The 21,866-nt window shown below is 38.8% G+C and overlaps 1 protein-coding gene and 1 long non-coding RNA gene across 2 annotated transcripts; both read right to left on the bottom strand.

Annotated features, from left to right (window-relative positions):
* Window positions 1–243: 243 nt before the first annotated feature.
* LOC105387051 (octopamine receptor beta-1R) lies at window positions 244–21,015 on the bottom strand. Its single transcript, XM_048630460.1, has 7 exons — window positions 20,982–21,015; window positions 20,611–20,806; window positions 19,108–20,000; window positions 3,582–3,693; window positions 1,421–1,627; window positions 547–720; window positions 244–475 (listed from the first exon to the last, which is right to left on the bottom strand). The coding sequence occupies exons 1-7, from the start codon at window positions 21,013–21,015 to the stop codon at window positions 244–246; spliced, it is 1,848 nt and encodes a 615-aa protein (XP_048486417.1).
* On the bottom strand, window positions 10,996–12,185 carry LOC119691797. Its single transcript, XR_007267809.1, has 2 exons — window positions 11,643–12,185; window positions 10,996–11,317 (listed from the first exon to the last, which is right to left on the bottom strand). It is a non-coding gene; the product is annotated as an uncharacterized LOC119691797 (long non-coding RNA).
* Window positions 21,016–21,866: the final 851 nt, after the last annotated feature.

The following is a 21,866-nucleotide window of genomic DNA, read 5'->3' as shown; positions in this document are numbered from 1 at the left end:
TTTGTGTTTCTGTGTCTGTGTGTCTTTGTGTCAATGTGTGTCTGTCTAGCTACCAAACTGTTGATTAGTTTTTTTTAACATGAATCGCTCTAATGGGGCCTTGTCTTAACCCCTTGTGTCTTTCTGTATTTGTGTCTTTGTGTCTGTGTGTCTTTGTGTCTTTGTGTCTTTGTGTCTTTGTGTCTTTGTGTCTTTGTGTCTTTGTGTCTGTGTGTCTGTGTGTCATTGTGTCTCTATATATTTCTACACAAACTGTGCGTTATTAGCGTCCTTCCAGCAAGTGAAGCAGCAGGGCAGCGCGCACATCAGCGTGTTCTTGAACGCGTCTCTGAAGTCGCGGTTGAAGTACGTGTAGATGAGCGGGTTGAGCGCCGAGTTGAAGTAGCCGATCCAGAACAACACCGACGCAGAGAGGGTGTCTGTGTGTCTTTGTGTCTTTGTGTCTTTGTGTCTTTGTGTCTTTGTGTCTTTGTGTCTTTGTGTCTTTTGACTTTTAACGTCACAACGCAGCGCAACGCACCAATCTCTATATATTTCTACACAAACTGTGCGTTATTAGCGTCCTTCCAGCAAGTGAAGCAGCAGGGCAGCGCGCACATCAGCGTGTTCTTGAACGCGTCTCTGAAGTCGCGGTTGAAGTACGTGTAGATGAGCGGGTTGAGCGCCGAGTTGAAGTAGCCGATCCAGAACAACACCGACGCAGAGAGGGTGTCTGTGTGTCTTTGTGTCTTTGTGTCTTTGTGTCTTTGTGTCTTTGTGTCTTTGTGTCTTTGTGTCTTTGTGTCTTTTGACTTTTAACGTCACAACGCAGCGCAACGCACCAATCTCTATATATTTCTACACAAACTGTGCGTTTTTAGCGTCCTTCCAGCAAGTGAAGCAGCAGGGCAGCGCGCACATCAGCGTGTTCTTGAACGCGTCTCTGAAGTCGCGGTTGAAGTACGCGTAGATGAGCGGGTTGAGCGCCGAGTTGAAGTAGCCGATCCAGAACAACACCGACGCAGAGAGGGTGTCTGTGTGTCTTTGTGTCTTTGTGTCTTTGTGTCTTTGTGTCTTTGTGTCTTTGTGTCTTTGTGTCTTTGTGTCTTTGTGTCTTTGTGTCTTTGTGTCTTTGTGTCTTTGTGTCTTTGTGTCTTTGTGTCTTTGTGTCTTTGTGTCTCTGTGTCTTTGTGTCTGTGTGTCTTTGTGTCTGTGTGTCTCTGTGTCTGTGTGTCTGTGTGTCTGTGTGTCTGTGTGTCTTTGTGTCATTGTGTCTTTGTGTCTTTGTGTCTGTGTGACTGTGTGTATTTGTGTGTTTGTGTCTTTGTCTCTTTGTCTCTTTGTCTCTTTGTCTCTTTGTGTCTTTGTGTCTTTGTGTCTTTGTGTCTTTAACGTCACAACGCAGCGCAACGCACCAATCTCTATATATTTCTACACAAACTGTGCGTTATTAGCGTCCTTCCAGCAAGTGAAGCAGCAGGGCAGCGCGCACATCAGCGTGTTCTTGAACGCGTCTCTGAAGTCGCGGTTGAAGTACGCGTAGATGAGCGGGTTGAGCGCCGAGTTGAAGTAGCCGATCCAGAACAGGACCCCGACGACCACGTCGGGGGTTTCGCACGGCTCGCCGCACACGTTCGTTGTCACGTACCTGCGAAGAAAACAAGTTTTTTTTTAATGTATTGTAGTAATTTTAATGGTATGGAGTCGTGGTGGCGTAAAGGATAAGGTCTCGGCTCTCATTAGTGAGGCGAATGGCGATACAGCTCGCGACCTATCACGAGGGTAAAAATTTACAGTCGTCTGCTTATTTTATCTAAATGATTGCTGGATATGGATGTAATTTGTAATTAAATGTTATACAGCAAAAAGGGTATACCAAGCCGAAACCTAGAATATCAAAATTTGCAGAAAAAAACTCCATTGTAAAAAGTTACGTGACCAACAAAATTCATATGGAAAGTGTTTTTTTTTCGCGAATTTTGTCATTCTGATTTCTTTTTCTAGCTTAGATATAATATGTTGCACACGTAAGTTTCGGCTTAGTATACCCTTTTTGCAACACCCTGTATAAACATTGTAATTAACACTAAGCCCACAAGGTCCAGACAGATACGTTTAGGGGTGATCGTTAATGGTTTAATTCATTAATTTATTACATTCATTATATTTATTAATTAACTACATTGACATAATTTCATTAAATTGATATTGATAATTTTAAAAGTTCGTCAATTTACCGACCGTCCGTATTTAACTTGCAACGCCCTCTATGATTTTCGATGAGAACAAATTGAAACGGTTATTCATTATCGTTTAAACAATGTAATGCACAGGTTTATGGTGTTTATGTGTATAGTAATAGATGCGAATTATCGTTGAATGCTCCATTAACGTTTAAGCGATGTAATGCACAGGGTTATGGTATTTATGAGTATAGTAATAGATGCGAATTATCATTGAATGCTGGATTACTGTTAACGATATACCATCAACCATCAACCAACTTTATTTTCTCTAATTCACTAAATGATAATTTAAACACGGATGTCGAAAGTAAAATAATTTTCACGTCGCGTAAGTATTAGTGTTATTGACGTCGAGTAAAGTAGATTGCAATAATAAATATTTCGTAAGTTCGGTTTCGGAAGTTGTAGGTAGGTATAATGTAGGGTTAGTGTAATGATTAAGTTAGTTAAATTAGAGTAATAAGCTGTACAAATAAACTTGGATTAGTGATTGCAGTAAACTGTAAATAAACCCATTTCGAGAAAAGAGCCAGTGGTGTTAAACTTGCTACGAGTAATTTCTGTAAAAATACTTTCTTATAAAGGAACCACTACAAACTTGAAAACGCATTTAAAATTAATGCACATTTCCGTATACAGCGATTAACCAAACAAAAAACTCAGTAGGTATAACATCATTCATAACCTTATAACCTCTGAGTTTAATTATTTGAAGTCAATAAAAATAACAAACAACCAATCAGCATTTTTATCTGTTAACAATTATTCATTAATATTAACTGTTAATATATTATGATATTTTAAATTATTCATTATCAATTAACCATTATTCAGTTTTAACTCTTATTCTCATCTCTAGATACGTTTACCTTAAGACACCTCTCTTTTTCGCTGTAGGTTACAAACAACTTACCACAGACACCTTTAACTTAAGACACCTGTCATTTTTCGCTGTAGGTTCAATAACGTACCACAGACACCTTTTACTTAAGACACTTCTCTTTCCCCTGTAGGTCCAACAACGTACCACAGAAAGACACAGACACATTCAACTTAAAACACCTATGTATTCCCCCTACAGGTCCAACAACGTACCACAGGAAGAAGGGCAGCCAGCACAGCAGGAAGGCGCCCACGATGATGCCGAGCGTGACTATTACACCTCTAGTACTAAATCCTCCTTATATTATAAAGGCAAAAGGTTGTGAGTATGCGTGTATTTGTGTGTATCTTTGTTACTTCTTCACGTCAAAATGGATGAACCGATTGTAACGAAATTTGGTATAGAGATAGCTGACACCCTGGATTACTTTTTATCCCGGAATTCTCACGGAAAAACCATATCATACAACGTACCACAGGAAGAAGGGCAGCCAGCACAGCAGGAAGGCGCCCACGATGATGCCGAGCGTGCGCGCCGCCTTGTGCTCCGCGCGCCACGACTTGCCCGCCGCGCGTAGGGTCGCACCTGGATATTGAGAGCGGGTTAGATGAGATTTATAATAGATATTTGCATCAGAACAAAGAATATAACATATTATCCTATAGTCTGATTTTTAATCTCACATGTATGCTAAATTGAACGATACGTCACTTAATTGTGGGACAATCGACTGTTGATGAACCGAAGCTGTCAATTTAGTATATTTTCTGAGGTTAAAAAACAGACTTTAGTTTAGAGGGCAAAAATTAAAAAAAATTGGATTTGTCCCTTTAGAGTTGACATGTTTACGTCTTTACTGTGATCCTCATTACAATAACTGTAGAAGGGTTAAAATAAATGAGCGTTCATTTTTAGAACATACAAGGTGCATTTTAACAGTGAGTGAGTATTTGCAACTGAGAAACAATTTTATTTTACTTAGGAATTTGATATTCTGGTATATCAGACATTTTAAACCAAGGCAAAATTGAATGCTACAGACATTATGGGAGTTATTCGTTAGAATGCATCACTGACTCATTAAGGCGTGCCATTTAAGCTGGGTTGGATTACGAGGTCGAGTGAGGTTGTCAAAGGCTTAATAGGTCTGGCTCCATATAGGGTAGAACCTTATCAGTGACCTGCTATTATAAGGCTTCCACTGAAAACCAGCGCAGTGTCCTTTGAACTAACCAAAGGCGCTGCAGTAGCTGAGTGGACACCATTTTGACGACGACAGCAAAAACATTGTATTAATTATGATTTATCACCAGTACTTATAATTATGAGATTAAGTACTATATATGTATATGAATATATATATATATATATATATATATATATATATATATATATATATATATACCTAAACTTTTCACTGGCCCACCCTGTATAAAAAATATATCTCCGTACAAAAAAATAAAAAAAAATCTTTCCTTCTTTTCTTTCTGCCCCTTGCTTGGTCAATGTATCTGTCATGTAGCACAACTTTGAATTCACAAAAAAGTAACGGTACCATACCTACATACTTATAGTAAATAAATGGGAGATATTTTTCTTTATCAGAGTTTGTCCAATTGAGGTTGCATATTATGTCAAGTATATTGAACTGAAAATGGACGTTCCCCATTCATTGATAAAATGAACTTGTGTATTTGGCTAAGCCAGGGGTTGGATCTCGAATTTGTATTCCGATAATACTACGAATATAAACGCGTAGCTTTTAAATTACGTTCAGTTTACTGATATTATTTATTATAATTTTATTTTGTCATTTTCGAGGAAAACATTAATAATTAAATATTATGAACACATAACACAGGTTCCTGCATATAATAGACAGGGTATAATGGCTTTCAGCTCATTCTATGCAATTTGCGCAATTTGTAACCGCTTTTTTTTGTTAGATTGCCTACTTGGAAAGCACCCTTAGAATATTTTGTTTCGAAAGGTTAAAATCCTAGAAGCCAGATATATTTTTTTAAACAATTCTTGCCACGGCTTTGTCCAAAGTTATGCAAAAAAATTGCAATGCAGTGGTCTCAACTTCACACTGATGAAAACTTTGTACAGCAATGCACCTCTTTCTAACCCTTACAAGAGTACTGACGTACGTACAGACATGAAGGCTTCAGTGTGTTTATTTATGTTATCAAAATTTCCCCAAAAAACATTTTGACTTTTTGACCTTTGTAAAACTGGTAACAATGAAACAAGAGCGATTCTTTCACCAACTTGAATTAATAAGTTTACCCAATGACTTGTACATTTTGACAGTAACAAGGATCATTAGCGTAACAGTTAATTATGGAGACTTCACTTTCCTTTCCGGTCAAATACGAGTCTATTCAGTGGAACAACTGACAAGGCTGCGGTTTCAGACAAGAATGAACTGTAATACGCCGCCGCAAAGCTGATATTACAAATATACACCGCAAAGTGAACTGAGAAATAAGTTCAAGTTTCTTTAAGTCTCAGCGAAGTAATGCTGAGGTTCATTTGAATATTACAAAGTTATATGACAAGTGGTTCCAGTGAAATTATTATTTTTAGATTACAGAGATGTTACATTTCAAAGTATTGTGTAGCAAATCCACAGCTAGCTTAGATATGTTTATTTAAATTTTGGTTAAGTAACACTTGATTGCTTTTGTATATAGGTATACAGTAGTTTTTATTTAATTTAAAGAGTTTTAGGCTTACTTTTATTTCCACACCATAAAGGTTGACTGGAAGAAATCGCGTTTAGGCGATAAATCCGCCTTTGTATACTTGCATTGTTTTTCTTGTAACTTGTACTTTAAACTGTTAAATTTGTGTATGTACATACAATAAAGTGTTTAAAATAAATTAAATAAATTTAATAGCAGTGCTACGAAGTTTCGTAGCATTACTACGCCGCTTCGTAGCAGCGCTACACCGTTTCGTAGCAGTGCTACGGAGTTACGTAGCAACTCGTGACAAATTCGTAGCGTGGCTACGGTATTTCTTAGCAATTTCTGATAGTAGGGATATAGTAAAGTATTTACGAAACAAATTAGTACGACTCGACTTGTCACTGATTTTATGGCTGATAAAATAGGAATTTACCTAATCTCTCTCTCAGCCTTCTGTAGTGCACTGTTGGACATAGGCCTCTCCTAACGATCGCCACCCCAAACGGTCACCCGCCATCTGCATCCAGCGGCTTCCCGCTACCTTCCGCAGATCATCAGACCAACGGGTTGGGGGGCGACCGACACGCCGTTTGCCGACACGGGGTCTCCACTCCAGAACCTTTGTACTCCAGCGGTCGTCGGCTCTGCGGGCTACGTGGCCAGCCCATTGCCACTTTAGCGTGCTAATCCTTTTGGCTATGTCGGTAACTTTAGTTCTCCTGCGGATTTCTTCATTACGAATCCTATCTCGCAGGGACACGCCTAACATAGCCCTTTCCATAGCACGCTGAGCAACTCTGAGCTTGTGGATAAGCCCTTTGGTGAAGAACCACGTCTCGGCTCCGTAAGTCATCACTGGCAACACGCACTGATTGTAAACTTTTGTTTTCAGACACTGAGGTATGTTTTCAGTGAAGATGTGTCGTAATTTCCCGAACGCTGCCCTTCCGAGTTGGATTCTACGAGCTACCTCTTTATCGAAGTTGGATTTACCTAATCGGATCACTTGTCCTAGGTAGGGATACTGATCGACAACTTCGATGGTGACACCTCCTACAGTTACGGGCGATGATGAAACATGTTCGTTCGACATGACCTTTGTCTTATCCATGTTCATTTTCAGCCCAACTTGTTAAAAGGCATCATTGAGGTCTGTGAGCATTTTGCCTAACTCCTCCAGCGTTTCCGCCATAATAACTATGTCATCAGCAAATCGTAGATGAGAGATATATTCGCCATTGACGTTAATGCCCAGTCTTTTCCACTCTACAAGCATAAAAACATCTTGCCGGTGCACAGGTAAACAGTTTCGGAGAAATAACATCTCCCTGTCTCACGCCCCTTTCCAACTGGATCGGTTTTGTGCTATGTTCGTGTAATCGAACTGACATTGTGGCAGCATTGTACATACATCTCAACACCTCGATATAGCGATAGTCTATATGGCACCGCTGAAGGGATTGAAGCATCGCCCAGAGCTCAATAGAATCAAAGGCTTTCTCATAGTCCAAAAACGCTAGACATAAAGGTAGATTAAACTCCTCGGTCTTCTGTATAAATATTTACCTAATAAACAATATAAAATACACTACTGAGACTAGGTACCTAGCTAGGTGTATTGTACTTTTTCTTTTGTGACTTTAACGACAACTTGAGACATAAACCTTACGAGGGTAGTTTGAAAGTCTTCAAGATGTCATAAAACACTTTATTACTTAGTTCTATTGTACTCCTGCTTCATTTTGATTTATATCATAAACTTGAAATTGACGTTTACTAAAGCAAAATATCGAGTACCTACTCACAGTTCTGAGGGCTTAGTGTAAGTTTTTCTCACCATGGTGCAGCAGTGATAAGTGAACGCGGATTTCAATGGCTCTGAGACAGTGTACCGTGTTTACCGCTAGGTGGCTTTCCCGTGCCTTACAAATTCAACCTAACCTTTGTGCAACACCCTGTAGAAATTCACACAAGTGCCTCCACTTTATCGGCATTGCCGACGCTGTTTCTCCATGGATTTATGAAAATCCATTTGGTCCGATACCGATAGGTGGACTCATCTTGAATTCGAAATAATGAAATGATTATTAATATAATAATAATTGTGTCTCACACACGATCTTCTGACCCCAAGCTAGGCAAAGCCTGTGTTATTGGTATCGAACAGCTGATATATTTGCACAAATACATAGATAGATACATCATCATCATCACGACCCATTACGTCCCCACTGCTGGGGCACGGGTCGTGGACTAGGCCTAAACCCTTCCTTCATTGGAAGGAGATAGATATGTCGCAGGCAACTGGTTTAATCTCCTGTTTGATTGAACCACTAGCCCGTTCATTGGATGGCGCTGTTCAGTTGTATGACTAGGCCGAACGTTGATTGTACAAGCGTCACAAAACGTCCAACTAGTTAGCTGACTTAAAATCAGTCAGGTGGTGAATAAAACAAATATGGCGTCTAACAGCTAACAGCTGACACAAAAAGCACCTATATTGTTAGTTTTTTGCAAATAAATTAGCTTTAAAGTGCGTTATTTGTGTTAAAATAGTGTGACAACATGGATTTACCTATTATTACGCCGCGGGCGGATAGTTTCAAAGAAAAAAAGTGGCGAAACTGGATAATTATGAACAACAATATGAAGGTACGTTTATTGTTATTGTTTAGTTAATTTGTGAGATAAGAGCTTTGTAACATAGTCTTTTTGTTGACTCTTGTCTGGTGATGTTCACCCTAACCAGACATTACAAAGTTGTTATACTATATCCCATTCAACGACTTCGCTGAATGACGTTCAGTCAAGACGTCGAACGTTACAATCAACGACTTGACGAGTTGTCCTTTAGTCATACAACTGAATAGCGCCATCCAATGAACGGGCTAGTGGTTCAATCAAACAGGAGATTAAACCAGTTGCCTGCGACAGATACATATTAAATATAAATATCAACACCCAAGACCCGAGTACAAATACCTGACTTTAAACAAAAATCTGCCCCAGCCGGGAATCGAACCCGGGCCCTTCGGCTCAGCAGTCAGGGTCACTAACCACTACACCAGTCGGCCGTCGGATTAAGATCTTATATGAAGATGACATAAAATATCTAAACATAATTATCCTGATTTCAATTCGCAGGTCTGTACCAGAAAATGCAAATAGGATTTGCTGAATGGAAATAAACACACCCAAAACCCTTGTTTTGCATATTTAAACGTTGAAAATGGGGCTGGCCACTCCGTATAGTCATCCAAAATAATAATATATCCAATTTCGCTTGATATAAAAAGGTTAATCGCATTTGAAAATGTTAAGGTCGGTTTACAACAAAACAATGGTAGATCACTAAATGAGCTTTTCAGAATATCTACTCATTTCAAAATGGTGACTTATGCTAGTTCAGTTTTAGTGTTTGTTACTAGTCACCAATCCAGTCGGACAATATTTCTGACATACTCTATTAATGATGTTTTTATTTTCATGTTTGGATTATTGTTATAACTTTTATGTTAACAATTTATTCTTATAACAATAGCAATCAGCTGGAATACATTTATTTTGCAACATGCCACAAATAAACCGTCTGTTTGAATCGATATGGTCAAAGAACTCCAGTAGAGTTCTATTTCTGGCTTCGCTTTTATATATTCCGCTTTTGGAATTGCAACAATTGATCTAAATTTATTTATAGTACGAGGACAGGTGAACGTATATATTTACTGTGGTAAATATACACATATACACCCTGTATATTTACCACAGTAAATATACAGGGTATTGCAAAAGTGTTATAGTTAGCCGAAAGAAGAAGACTCAGAGGGGATCATTCTAAACAATCTGTATTTTACGAGATTTGGAAATGCGTGAAAAAAAACTTTTCATAGTAAAAGTCACGACACAAACAAAGGCTTTTTTAAGTTACTCGGGATTACTTACGAAGTCACCAACTTCCTCTAAGTATACCCTTTTTGCAATACATAGGAATGTACAATACAATATATTTTATCTAGGTTTGTCTTGCTGCGGAATTCACAACTAAGAACGTTAAGTTAAGCAGGACTTCAGTATAAAATGTTGTTACTTAGTACTTAAGTGGATGGTAAGGTAGATTTACTCAAGTATGAAACGGGGATGTGTAGTGTGAAAAGATTCGTTGCGGTGACGACCTCGAGCGGTGAAGACAAATGAACCAAAATGTCTCAGCATGGCTATCACATAACTTCACTGTCTTTGACTTGAAGGCAATCCTTGCTTTCAACTGTCAATTTCGTATCACGTAACATGATGGTCAATGCAAAGCCAGAATACGGAAAGCCAGAATTGAAAAGAATGAACTAATTTCGGTTTTTGACAGTTAATCGTATCACGTAACAATTCTGTCTTTGATATCCATGGATTTGAAAGAATTATTTCCTTCGATTTCTGCCATTGAAGGAAGTTGCTCTTGACCAACTTCTTTCAAAGTTTTTCAACAAATATTTTTCAATATTTAGGTACTAAGTGTTTGGATTGTGTCTGTGTTGTGATGGCACATATATTATTGATAGCGTTGGTGGAAAACGAAAGGCTGAAGAGGGAATTGGCAATAAACCGAAAATTTTAAGGACACGCAGTGAGCCACTTAAACTAGGAGTTCAGAAAAAAAATTAGGCTCACCCGACTACAATTTAGCAGGTTGTGCGAATAAGCAGCTGATTTAAAGGTGCGTATATGTTAGGCAAGTTTTACCCCCGTATTCATAGAATTATATTACTGCCTACCCCGCAAGGGAGTACATTAGTAAGTACAAGGCGTGAGTGTTTGTTTGTTTATTATTGTTATTTATATTTTATCGGCGCGAAACAGACTAATTTCGTCTTTTTCTGGCTATTCCTTTCAACCCTTGCCCAGCTGTATACTGTTAAAAGTCACCGATTCACTAAGAAGATTTTAGAACACTGGAACATATTAAATGTGTTTAACAGATCTTAATATTTTTTTTAGATTCTTGCTGCTGTTGCCTTTTATGGGAATGGAATGTACTAACCAGAAAAAAATTGGGGCCTAATTAGTATCACCTAACTATATAGGCCTCTCGCATAAAAAAGTAAGTACCTATAATATTATGTATTCATTTGTTGCATTTATTACCTAAACATGGCCATTTTAATAATTTACCTTAGATCTACATAAAAATCACAGTTAAGTATGTATTAATTTGTTGCATTTATTATCTAAACAGTCATTATAATAATTTAACTTGGATCTACATAAAAATCATAGTATATTATAGCAATATTACAATTAAATAATAAAAATCACAGTAAGTATATTATATCATGTTTTAGGGGCGAGTTGGTGTTCCTAGTTCCTGCTCAAAGGCGAGACGTCGCTCCTCCACGGCGGCGACTCGTCGCGTCTCCACAGCCAGCCGACGCTCCTCAACGTCGATGCGACGTTCCGTCTGGTGGAGCCGACGCTCCTCCAGCTCCACGAGCCGAGCACGTACCGCCTAACCAACCCGACAGCTGAAAATAAAAATTATATGTTACATTACTTATTTTTTAATGGACCACATAAAATCCGAGCTAGCTCGTCTCAAACCATCTTTATGGCAGGCACTAATCAAAGGGCCGACACTAACATATTTTAAAAACATTAATGAAATACCTTAGGTATTTATAACCCTACTTAACATAAACAGTCACATCTACGCCTCTGCTCCTTAACGGGGTAGGCAAAGGTGCACTATTGAAAGTTATTTAGTAAATGTAATTTTAAGTGATTTTGATATTAAAGTAGGTAGCATGATTCTACAATGAAAATATGTTGTACAAACTAAAATTTACTTACTTTTTGCATAAAATCCGGCTCCGGCAGTATATACCTACTCGTATATATTTCAAACAAAGAGGAGAACACGTGGAAAACACTTCAGATAAAAGAAAACACGAAAATTGGTGAAAACTTAGTTGTTTATGTTGGGTGTAATTGACATTTAGCAAAGCGGTTTGTTTAACCATTATAAATAATTATGTTGAAAATAATAAATTATTATCGTAAAAAATATAAATATTTATCTTATAGTATCTATAAGATAAATAATCGCTCGATATCATCTTTATTTAAGGATTTAATGAATATAATTTATTCTGGACTGATTTTTTTCTATCTAAACTATTTTGTAATTTGAGAACAAAACGCAACGGTATGTCTGAAAACAAATATTGCACAAGTGTATTTACGGTCAAATGGCTTTCAGTTTGGCAAAGCCAGTCGTTCACTCTACCATTCACAAATGTTATGTGATACCACCAAAGCAATAGCCATTGGACAGCGCTTTCCTTCAAAGTTCAATGTCTTTCAGAGTTATGTGATAGCAATGCCGGTCTCATCAATTTTGTCTGTCGATAAATCTTACCGCATGTTTGTTTTCGTGTTCCACCTTAAAGGTGCATTTTTTTTGTGGATGACCTATTTTAGGTAGCAACTATTGACCTGTTACCTAAACCTATAATGGGAAACTAGATTAGGGGAAGGTAAAGTGTGTTTTATTTTGTAGGAATAAACCTATGAAAGTTTGAAAGACAAACTTTGATTATTACTTTGTTTAAATATTAATCCAATTGCAAGTATAAAGAAAACGCTTTAATCTTATTCAACACGCATACCTCTTGTCTCTTCATTGAATTAAAGCATACTTGAGGGGAAACCGGCAGAATATTACTTTCTATAATATTCCCTTCATGTGAAACGGCCCTTAGAGCGGAAATAAACGGGGATACCGAAAAATCGTGACAAGCTTACAATTCACAGTTCACCCGGATTTGCCCGGCTTGGGAGCTATAAATTTTATGTCTGTTCGCTATCCGTATAACAAAGAATAGCGTACGGGGTGTTTAAAAAATGGTTCATAGGAAGCCAAAGAGAATTTCGGAAACAGACCTTGATAATTGTAATCTCGCAAGCAATGAAAAAGTTACATTCACACAAAAAATTTCAACACAAATTTTTCAACATTTAATTTAAACACCATAATATTTCAGTTTATTTTGATGCACTGGAAAATATTTCCTTTTTGGTTTGGTACTATGCCACAAAACTTTTTCATCACTTCAAGAAGATTCATTGGTACAATGCATGGATTGGAACCCATAGCCTCACGATTGACAGCCGACATTTTAAAATGACTACACCAAACCATATAGCATGTTATTTTGAATCACGATTTCCATAAGGAACCGTCTCCGGAGGCGACGATACTTTCGTCGTGACACGCATTTCTGTATACTCTCATAGAAGGTATCTCCACACTGCGATAATATCACCGAGTGGTTGAGCGCGACGAATCGTCAACACGTCGCGATTCTCTCGCCTGTGGAAACTTTCCCTAAGGATGTTTTTAAAAGCATGCGGATTTGATCACGCACGCTGGATTGCCCCACACGCGTTCAATCGTTCATACAATACAAGTATTCATTGTAACGCGTGGAATATGCACGCGAGACGCGGGAAAATGGCGCGCCATCCAGTTATGAAATCCGGATGCTGTTTAAAACAGCCTAAGTGCCAATTTCTCCATTCTCGGTTAGAGCATAACCAGGGAGTAGTGGTTGACTTTTGACACATCTGTCATGAATTTTATATGGAGATGAAGTTTAATTTATAAATCAATTCCTGTCGGTTAGATAACCGACTATGGAGAAATCGGAGCTAAGTAACATAATCTGTCGCAGGTTCTTTCCCCGGGCGCCATGTTGTTAATTCAAATCCAAATTACGAATACATGAGCAAACATTAATTTCGGTTGAGTATCGTGATTGAAGCATGGGCGCCTTCTCCGACTTTGCGATGTAGAGTTATTTATTTATTAAATATGGAAAAGCTGTGGAAATATAAGCCTAGACAAAGTGATATATATAGAAACAAACATGCCAATTAAAGGTTTTTATTTCTATACAGAAACGTTGACGTTAAAATTAAAATTAAGGCTTTGCTGTTGCACTGAAACTTATAAAAAATCAATTTGTAACGCTGCTGCTATTGGTTATCTATAAATAAATACCTTTAGATCTTTGTTCCAACCAAAGGCAAAATATATAAGACCGTGGTCAGACCCGCACTAATAAATGTATGGCTCAGAATGCTGGACTACGAAGAAAGCGCATAAACAGCAAATGCACGTGGCCGAAATGAAGATGCTGCGCTGGGCTGGTGGTGTCACGCGCCTTGATAAAGTGCGAAATGAGCACATCAGAGGGTCCTTCAAAGTCGCACCAATCGCAGAGAAGCTAAAGGAAACCCGACTGAGGTGGTTTGGGCATGTTATGAGGCGAGAAAATGACTACGCGGTAAAGAAAGCCATGCACATCCCAAGTCAATCGAGAGGAAGAGGACGACCACCAGCAACATGGTGGTCCAATATCGAGAAAGAGATGAAAGCCTAAAACCTGACCACATCGACAACCCGGGATAGAATATCCTGGCGCCGAAGTACGACCGCCGAAGGAGGCCCGACCCCAGCTGAACTGAGAAGAGGGCAGGAGAAAGAAGAAGAAGAAAGAGATCTTAGTTCGTTTGACAGACAGACAGAAAAATACATGCAATATCAAGTTCAAAATCGCACAGTCAGAGTGGGTTTGTTTTCAGCGGCGTGTTTTTATTTGCTTCAGGGTGCTGTTTGCTCTCCAGCTAATCAGTGAATATTCGTGCATATGCAGGCCGCCCAGTTGACTTCCATTTAAAACGATGCGGAAATTTATCATTATATGAGAATGTTATTCTATAAAATATAATTTTAATCATATTCATATCAATGATCATTGAATGAGATATTATGTTTATAGTAGATATGTAGGGTAACGTAACGTACCTAGGGACACTTTCGACTACCCCAACTTTGAATGAAGATATCGCAGCGTACAACTAAGATATGAATGTGAAATTTACTTTATTCGATAGGATATATAATCTATTATCACTAGTATTTTTTAAAATTAAGATAAAAGTAAAGTTGCTTTGTTTTGACCCAAGGTACGTTACACGTTTGTACCTTGGGATACTTTTAAGTGTACTTTGGGACAAATTGATCTCTTGTATTTTTGATAAAAAAAGTCTTGTAATCATAGTTATTTAATAACTACATTGACCTCAAATTATCGCGATTATGTATGAATCTTATGTTACAAATTGGAACATTCACTTTATATGAATATTTTCTCCTTCTTTTACTTTATCTACTGCTTGTTTCAAACGATCCAGACTTACTGCAACTCCCTTCTTTCCAGTTTTACTCTGCCACTAATAAGAACAGAGATTTAAGGCGTTATTTAGAAGTTAACAGTCTCCATAGTACAAAACCATAGGATACAGTGTCCCAAGGTACAAACATTATCGTGTCCCAAGGTACAAAAAAGAAATATTTAACAAAAGTTTCAATATCTTTATTTTTATGTTTTAGGAGTCTTTCAAATAATTGCCGTATCATAAGATTAAATAACTGAAAATATATACATGACATCCATGTCTCTATTTTGAGCATGCCTCAATTAGATAAAGCAACTCAAAAAACTATACAAAAGCTAATTTGACTCCAAAAAACTTCATATTATCTTCACACACTCGATGCCAGTATGATCACGAGACTCACTAGTTTCGCCAATGCCTAGGGTAGAATTTTAATGTGTTTATTTAGCCGGTTTTTTAAATAAAATCAATGTCCCGAGGTACAAGCGTCCCAAGGTACGTAACGTTACCCTAATAGGTACCTTATGTATATTTTAAATTATTTCTAAAATATTGTAAGAACCCTGGAGTTGCGTGTCATTTAGACCCACAAAATTTCAGAGAGAAATCGGGAAGTACTTAGTGTAAAGTGGTTTACTTATATACACAAAATTCTGGTAACATTATGGAACTTTTTCATTACGAGTACTCGCCATTGTAGCATAAAAAAGCTCCTACTGACTAAAATAATAAATTAAGATAACCTAACCCAATATACTTCTCAATGCCAATGAACAGTCGAAAGTCTAGTACGAATGTATTTGTCTAACGTAAAATCGTACGGTAATTTGTAGTCTGAAGCAATATTTTTATCCGTAAAAACACTCGGCAGCCAAATCGTAATAAATCCAAGAAAGTAGCTCTTATACATAAAGAAGATTATAAATAAATAAGAAAAATATTCCAATATTGTTATTTACGAGGGCCAAATCGTGCTCAAAATCATTTTTGCGATACAGTGGAAGTGGTACTTAATGTAATTCAGTTATATTTTTATGACCAGCTACCGCTGCACGGGTTCGTTATCGACGTCGATAAACTCTTGTTCCAACAATTACAGAGCTGTAATTATGACGAATCGCGATATAGAGTCGCGACGTTTAATAATAATATGTGGGGTCATCTCACGGACAGCTTATATATCTGCACAAATACATAGTTAGATACATATCCTAACTAATATTATAAATGCGAAAGTAACTGTGTCTGTCTGTCTGTCTGTCTGTCTGTCTGTCTGTCTGTCTGTCTGTCTGTTACTCTTTCACGCCAAAACTACTGGACGGATTTGAATGAAATTTGGTATACATACGGTCTAGACCCTGGGAAAGAACATAGGCTACTTTTTATCCCGGAATTCCCACGGGAAAACTTTTTAAGGCGAAGCAAAGCGCGCGGGAACAGCTAGTTCAATATAAATATCAACACCCAAGACCCGAGTACAAATATCTGTATTTAAACAAATATCTGCCCCAGCCGGATATCGAACCCGGGACCTTCGGCATGGCAGTCAGGGTTACTAACCACTACACCAGCCAGTCGTCGCGTTTATTTAAATCCAGTGTGTCAGTTTTCTACTCTCCAAATGTCATAAAAATTGGTTCAGTCATTTACCCGTGAAAGGCTTTCGCTTCTATTATAGGATTAGTAAGATTGCGGCCTCTCAACAGTGCAGCGATCACAGGATTCGATATTATTTTCGAAACTACACAAACATATGGAAAAAGAACAGTATCGTCAACTGTCACTGTCAAAATGTATTGATGACAAATGTCAAACAAATATTTTTTTCCATATGTTTGTGTAGATTCGAAAATAGTATCAAATCCTATGATCGCTGTACAGGTTCCTAGAAAAAGCGGGTCATATCTGTCACAGTGAATGTGTTTAAAATCCTATAACGAAATTTCGAAATGTTTACAAAACAAACTTTGTGGTTTACCTGTGGCTTTTTCAGTTGGGAAATCCTATTTAGGTAATACAAACAGTTCCAAACAAATTAGTTTTCAACCCCCGACCAATATAAAAGCTTAGGTTAGGTTAGGTTAGGTTACCTTTTGGCAACGTACGCAACGGACGCATCGCATTCAGTATTATTTGTATAGAAACTCACACGAGTGCGTTCACTTCATTTCTGCGTAAATTTACATGTATGTAATTTACATGTATGAGTGGCTCATAAATTATGAAAATTCGTATGGTCCGATACATACGATACTGATAAGTAAACCGCAACTAAAATATGCATATTATTTATAAAAGGTAATACTATGAAAAATTTGTAAACTCAAAACTTAGTTGAGTTATGAGGTTTGAAATTATAATTTTCTTGGTGGTAGAGGGAAGATAAGTTGTTAGGAAAAGCAAAGTTATTTTACAAGTTCTTGTGTTATGAACAACCGATCGAAGCATCGCCCTTATTTGCTTCAGTTCTTCGAATTTTGTTCTTGTCTTCATTCAATAACGTCAAATTTCTATTTCTATTTTCTCTACGTTATGAATATTTTATTTTGTCCTCATATCGTCAATCATATTCTAATATGGTGTATTACAATGTACATATTGCAAAACATAGTGTAATATTATGAGCAATGCAACTTAGAATTGCGTAACTTGTAAGTACTGATTTTCATGATGATTCTATTAATAAAACGTACACTACCACCTACTTTTTGTTCCTAAAATAAATACACTCAAGAGAAATGAAAAAGATCCAGTGAAAATAGCATTTAATTGCTCATAATAAATGGAAAAGTCTAACCTAATGATGCCATCTTAAATATTGAAGTTCATTTGACAGGGCATCAGAATGTTACCAAATGAAACGTAAATATTGTGTTCAAATTTGTAATTAAAAGTATAAAAAAATTGGGGCCCTTTGTGTCGGCATTTTGTTAGTCAAACTATTTGATTGCTCGTGAGTGTATTTCCACCTATATTCTCAGGAAGAAACCCCGAGATCCCAAAGGCAGTATTCTATTGTACAGAGTAACCTCGTAAAAATATCTTTGTATTCGCACATAAATTGTGCGTCTTTTGTTTTTCCTCACAATTCACACGATGTGATAAATTTGGGTAAGTTGAGATCCTCCTGAGGGCATTCTGACAGATATACAGGGTGGTGCAAAAAGGGTTAGACGAGAGGGTGATTTGACGAGTCATCCTGAATAACTAATCTTTAAAAAAAAACAATTCAGTTTATACAGGCTGGGTTCGAAAGTCGTGAACCAAACCATTTAAGTAAACCAAAATGGGCATCCCCCTTTGGCAGCAATTTAAAAACACTCTGTATAACTAAGTCTCCGAAGTTGCAACGAAACTGGATAAAGGGTAAAGCAAAGATCTAAAGGATTTCTCGTTATTTGTAGAGTCGCATACGGAATACTTACATTTATACGTGTTTTCAGGAATTGTATGAATACGAAAATTACAGAGAAACAAGTTGAGAGATACGTTGAACTTAAAGTTAACTGTTCTTTAGATGATGGTGTTATTAAAGATACTACGTGTTTTGATATGTTGTATGTAAATGTGTATAGGTACATTCAGGGGTAGGTACATTGGCTATATGCGCCTAATATATAATAATAATATAATTATGCACTCTTGTATAATAATATGTCGGGATTGTCGGGGTTCCCCCAAGGAATCTAGTTATAAAAAAAGTAGTAGCTTGTTTATATAGCTTTATGGTATAGGTACAGGGTGTTGAAATGACTACGTTTGATTTATGACATGTTTCACAATGTCTGGTAACGGCTACCTGTGGGATAAACGAAATGCTGTGGTCTAAAATATAATTACAGCGAGTGACAGCATGCCTTTTATCCCACAGGTAGCCATTGTCCAGACATGGTGAAACCGGATCTAAGGTGTAATTTTACCAAACGCTAAACGTATTTAGTAGCCTGTCAAACGTCTTTCAGGTAGTACAAAATGTACCTATTTAAAATTTGATTGAGATTCATTTTTAAATACGTTTAGCTTTTGGTAAAATTGATCATAAATATATTGAATAAAATAAAATGATACTGACCTTGAGAATTCAATTCCGTGGCAGCTTTCGCAAGATCCCTCGTGGCGACATTGGACGAGCAAGACGGCCGCCATCCGGGGGGCGGCTGTCCACTCGACGACCGCTTGTTGGAGCCTCCAGAGCAGTACCCAGAGCTGGCCGTGTCACAACTCACGTTCACTGACTTCCTCGGACTGGCCTCTTTACTGGGACAAATGTCTCCGAGAGCCATCACCACTTCCCCGAACTCAGTCTCTTCCGGACCCACTTCGGTGAACGTGCTGTAGTTCGGACTTATATCTGACGGTCTTCTGTCCGGGTGGAGGTAGTGTGAATGGTGTGCAGAGTGCGATGTGTGCCTTAGGTGGACTGAATTCAGCAGGATGTTTGAAGACGTTCGTGTTAAAGCTTCCCGCTGCCTGATCGCTTCTCTAAATATCCGGCAGTACATAGAAATCATCACTATGCTCGGTATCCAAAACGATACGCTAGACGAGACTATAGCATACACTATGTTCACTTTGAAAATACAAACGTCTGGATGGGCTTTTCTGAACTGTCTGTGCTGTTCTGTCGTGTACCACCCCATGAATATTGGGACAAAGCTGATAAACGCTGGCCAAAGCCACACGTTTGCTAGCATAAAGCAGACGGTTCTATGTGTCATGGTGACGGGGTACTCTAAGGGTCTGACGATAGCATAGTACCGGTCGACAGAGATGCAACAGAGGTGGAGGATGGAAGCGCTAGAGAAGTACACGTCCAGGGAATTGAAGATATCACAGACTAGAGGGCCGAACATCCACGCGTCGAAGAGTTCTGAGGACGCGTTGAAGGTCATCGCGCAGAGAGCCACCAACATGTCGGCCACGGCCAGGCTGACCACGTAGTAGTTTGTGAGCACTCGGAGCTTCCTGTTGACAAAAATTCATTTTGATAAAATACCTAAATTATGCTGGAGTCCACACATCAGCAGGATGAGGGATAGTAGAAAAGCACCAATGTTTTATATGTTTATAACTTAGTGGTAGTAAGTAACCGTCCACTGTTTGACGTAGGCATATCTCAAGGAGAGCCAGAGCACACTGCTTTCAGCCTATTTTATGATCCATCACTACCTGCTACCTGTCTAAGGTCATCAGTCCAGCAGGCTGTAAGGCGTCTCACGCTACGGTTACCGGTCTCCCGAGAACCAGTTTTGCTAACCTACTGGTCTTCAGTTCTTCGACATGCATGGCCGCTCGAGTGCTAATCATTTATTGTGTATACTGTAAGTGCTGTGATCTCTAACATCCTTGCTGATCCTGAAGATAATCAACTTGATGTAGACGAGGTTTACGCCTAACAGTGCACCAGTACAATCTGCCAGCGATGCTGTTTAAATAATCTATCATGTCATTGTATACTACTCACTAGATGGCGCTGCCAAATGCATTCTACATTGCGGTATGGTTGCGTTTACAAACCACCGTATATAACTTCCTCTACTGCCAATAAAATGCCTGCAATGCAATGCTGACTCACCGATGCCGATGCACCGAGATGATGACAAGCGCATTGCCCAGCAGCGCTCCCAGGATGATGACGGAGAAGACCAGCGCCTTGACGACGAGCACGGCGGCGTGAGGCGAGGAGGGCGCGGCGGGCGACACGGTCGAGTAGTCGACGGCCGCGGTGGCGCCGCGCCCCGACGCCTCTAGCTCCGCGCGCAGCGTGCCATCTGGAATAGAGGAGCTGGGTTAGAAGAGTCGATAGATACGAGTGTCAACTGGAACCTAGGAGACACCCTGTATATTATATATAGAGATACATACATAGATACACATTAGTAAAGTAAAGATGACCTAATACTGTAGTTGTTAATGATCCTGACTGCTATGCCGAAGGTCCTAAACCCCCGATTCGATCCCCGGCCGGGGGCAGTATCATTGTAATTGGATCGTGAAGAATGCAGGTGTTATACAAATCGCTCGTGCTTTTCTCATAGTTGCAACCAGTTGCAAGAGTATAATGGCAGAAAAGTAAAAACACTGTAAGTTTTGCCTCAAAACCTCGGAAAAATTCAATGGCTGTTGACAATTTAAATCCCAGCAACGCAGTCACCGTGATAGTGTGGTAAATATTGTCAAGTTCACACTGCATGTATCTGCATGTAGCAAGGAGGGTTACTCTATATACTGACGAAAAACAAACGAACGAGAGCTCAAGCTGTCGTGCAATCGGCACGTTTAAAACAATGAGATAGAGTCGTGGCTCACGTAGCAGCTCTCCGAAACTATGTTTTTCGTCATATGAGGTTATCCGACAGAGCACTAAGGTTACCGACATATAGCTTTCAAAATGTGCAAGCTGAAGTGGCCGTGTGCTGGTCATAATATCTGCAAAAGAACCCATAACAGTTGGGGTAGATGAGACCACGAACATGCAAACGCAGCGTGGGACGCACTCCTGCCCGCAAGCAGGACCGACGACCTTAGGCGGCCAGCCGGTAGAAGCTGGATGAGGTCGGCCGAGGACCGAGTGTTGTGGCGCTCCTTAGGACAGGCCTATATCCAGCAGTGGATGATTATTGGCAGATGATGATGATAGAGTGAACCCCTGGGTTTGTTGGCCAGATTGCACCCTCTTGGGATCTGACCGAGTTAGCTGGACACAGGCGGAGTGATATTTGGTTTGAAATTGTAATGGGGAACATGCCTTTCGGAATGCTACTTTTGATTAAGTCATTATGGATTAGCATAAAGTTTGTTGCTATGCTATTTGGCTCAGGTTGGTTGTTT

This window comes from Plutella xylostella, chromosome 26 (genome assembly GCF_932276165.1).
Source record: "Plutella xylostella chromosome 26, ilPluXylo3.1, whole genome shotgun sequence".
In the NCBI taxonomy this organism is placed as follows: Eukaryota; Metazoa; Arthropoda; class Insecta; order Lepidoptera; family Plutellidae; genus Plutella; species Plutella xylostella.
This window is presented reverse-complemented; position numbering and strand designations above follow the sequence as displayed.